At 34.7% G+C, this 2,113-nt stretch overlaps 1 protein-coding gene across 1 annotated transcript; it reads left to right on the top strand.

Annotated features, from left to right (window-relative positions):
- The first annotated feature begins 1,014 nt into the window (after positions 1 to 1,014).
- On the top strand, positions 1,015 to 1,482 carry LOC119677591. The gene has a single exon (XM_038088998.1). It carries the CDS (start codon positions 1,015 to 1,017, stop codon positions 1,480 to 1,482), a length of 468 nt encoding a protein of 155 aa, XP_037944926.1.
- Positions 1,483 to 2,113: the final 631 nt, after the last annotated feature.

Below are 2,113 nucleotides of genomic sequence, written 5' to 3'. Positions count from 1 at the left end.
ATGTAAACAACATTTAGTTAAATATAAACTGTCAATCTTGTCGGTTGTATTTACTTCAGTAAGCGACGAAGATAAAAATCTGCAATTATTCAATCGCTTTCACGCTTATTTCGTACCGTTCAATTTTACATACAATCATGCCGGGCGAAAGTGAAATTTATAAGCAATTGCTTAAAGAACAACAAGAGTTCTCAAAAAATTTACTGAAACAACAACGTGAGTGGATGGACTCAATGTTCCAAAAACAAGGTACTGCCGGTGTATCTGAAAGAGATAACAACATTGTTCCAGTATTTCACAAATTTTCGAAAGAACATCAAACCTGGGAATCGTACTTAGAACAACTTAACCAACATTTTTTAGCATATTCAGTTCAGTGCAGTGAAAAACAAAAATCATTTTTCTTGTCTTGGATTGGCACAGAAAATTTTGAGCTGCTAAAAAATCTTTTCGGTAACATGAAAGTACAAGAACAATCTTTCGAAAATTTAACGAAAAAACTAACGGATCATTTCCAGTCGAAACGACATGTGGTCGCTGCACGTTACGATTTTTTCAAAAGGGAAATGAAGCCACATCAATCATACAGAGAGTGGGTAGCAGATCTCCGCGGATTGGCAAGAGAGTGTAACTTTTCGTGCTCAGCCCAGAATTGTTTACACAATTTCGTGGATGATATGATTCGTGACCAAATTATTATACGTACACCTCACGATGCTGTGCGCACGGCTGCGTTCCAAAAGCCCCAGCCAACACTTGCTGATGTTTTGCAGATTGCAGAATTGTACGAAACAACCACTAAAACGGTGGCAACAATTAAAGAACAAACGAGCATTCAAACATTTTTGCTCAAAACTTGGCATCAAACATATAACAACAGCGCCGTTTCATCCAGCCTCAAACGGGTTAGCCGAACGATTCGTCAGATCTTTTAAAACTGCTGTTAAGAAAAACATTGACGATGGATTGTCTCTCAAATTCGCTGTATCAAAATATCTTGCAACATATCGTGCAATGCCGAATGCTGAGGGTAAATCACCTGCAGAACTTTTACATGGAAGGCCTGTTCGTACCTTGTTGAGTCAACTGTTTGAATCGCCTAGAAAGCACCTTGAAGCTTCGAAACGGAAAATGAAATTCAGTCTAAAGCAACCCGTCTTCGCTCGAAACTACGCAAGAGGGGAAAAATGGATAAAAGGAGTTATTGTGAAACAACTTGGTAAAATGGTTTACCGAGTGAACACATCTTTTGGTTACATCAAACGTCATGTTAATCAGCTTAAAACTAGAAGTAGCTCTGACCTCTCTTCACAACCAATTTTTGAATTCGCTCCAAATTTCATCAATGCCACACCGCCTTCATCTAGCCAATCAACATTAATGCCTAGTGAAGAACGTTCTACCGAAGTAGTTCAACTTCGAAAAAGTCGTATTCGGAAGGATGTAATTCGATTTGAATCCGACGATTTCAGGAAAACTTAAACTTTGTCAAAAATTAAGGGCGGAGAAAGTGTTATAATCTAGTATGCTTTGCATTAGTTTAAGCAATCTTAAGTAAAGAAATGTAAACAACATTTAGTTAAATATAAACTGTCAATCTTGTCGGTTGTATTTACTTCAGTTAAAGTGAAACCATTACCATTTTTTGTATGCCTTCTGTAATAATATCTGATGTCATTTACTATATACGACTTCTTTTCATGGTAGTCCCACATATTTCTTTAAAATTAATATGATGATTGGATAGCATTAAATCGTGATTTCTCTGATGGCTACACAGGACTAATTCGAATCAAAATATCAATATGTAAATATAACTACAACCATTCAGCTTATTATATATAGAAAATACTTATATGAAAAAATTAGTGCTTTTAGAAAGTATTCTATTGCTTTATTGCATAAGTTTGTAATAAAGGAAATTGTTACGTTAAAGAGAAACAAAGATACAAAAGTCAGTTGAATTAAAGTTAATGTCTGCTTTAGTTTCAGATTTTCAGATAGATTTATATTTAATATATTAATTTCAGAAAGGCCATGATATGTTCTTCAATTTTAGTACTTTAGCGGTTTTTATAAATATATGCATAGTTTACAATCTTTATATTCTATG

The sequence above is a fragment of the Teleopsis dalmanni genome, chromosome 1 (assembly GCF_002237135.1).
Source record: "Teleopsis dalmanni isolate 2A chromosome 1, ASM223713v2, whole genome shotgun sequence".
NCBI classification, from domain to species: Eukaryota; Metazoa; Arthropoda; class Insecta; order Diptera; family Diopsidae; genus Teleopsis; species Teleopsis dalmanni.
This window is presented reverse-complemented; position numbering and strand designations above follow the sequence as displayed.

Coding starts and splice junctions, on each gene's coding strand:
- LOC119677591 (XM_038088998.1), top strand. CDS start 1,015: ATGCCGAATGCTGAGGGTAAATCACCTGCAGAACTTTTACATGGAAGG.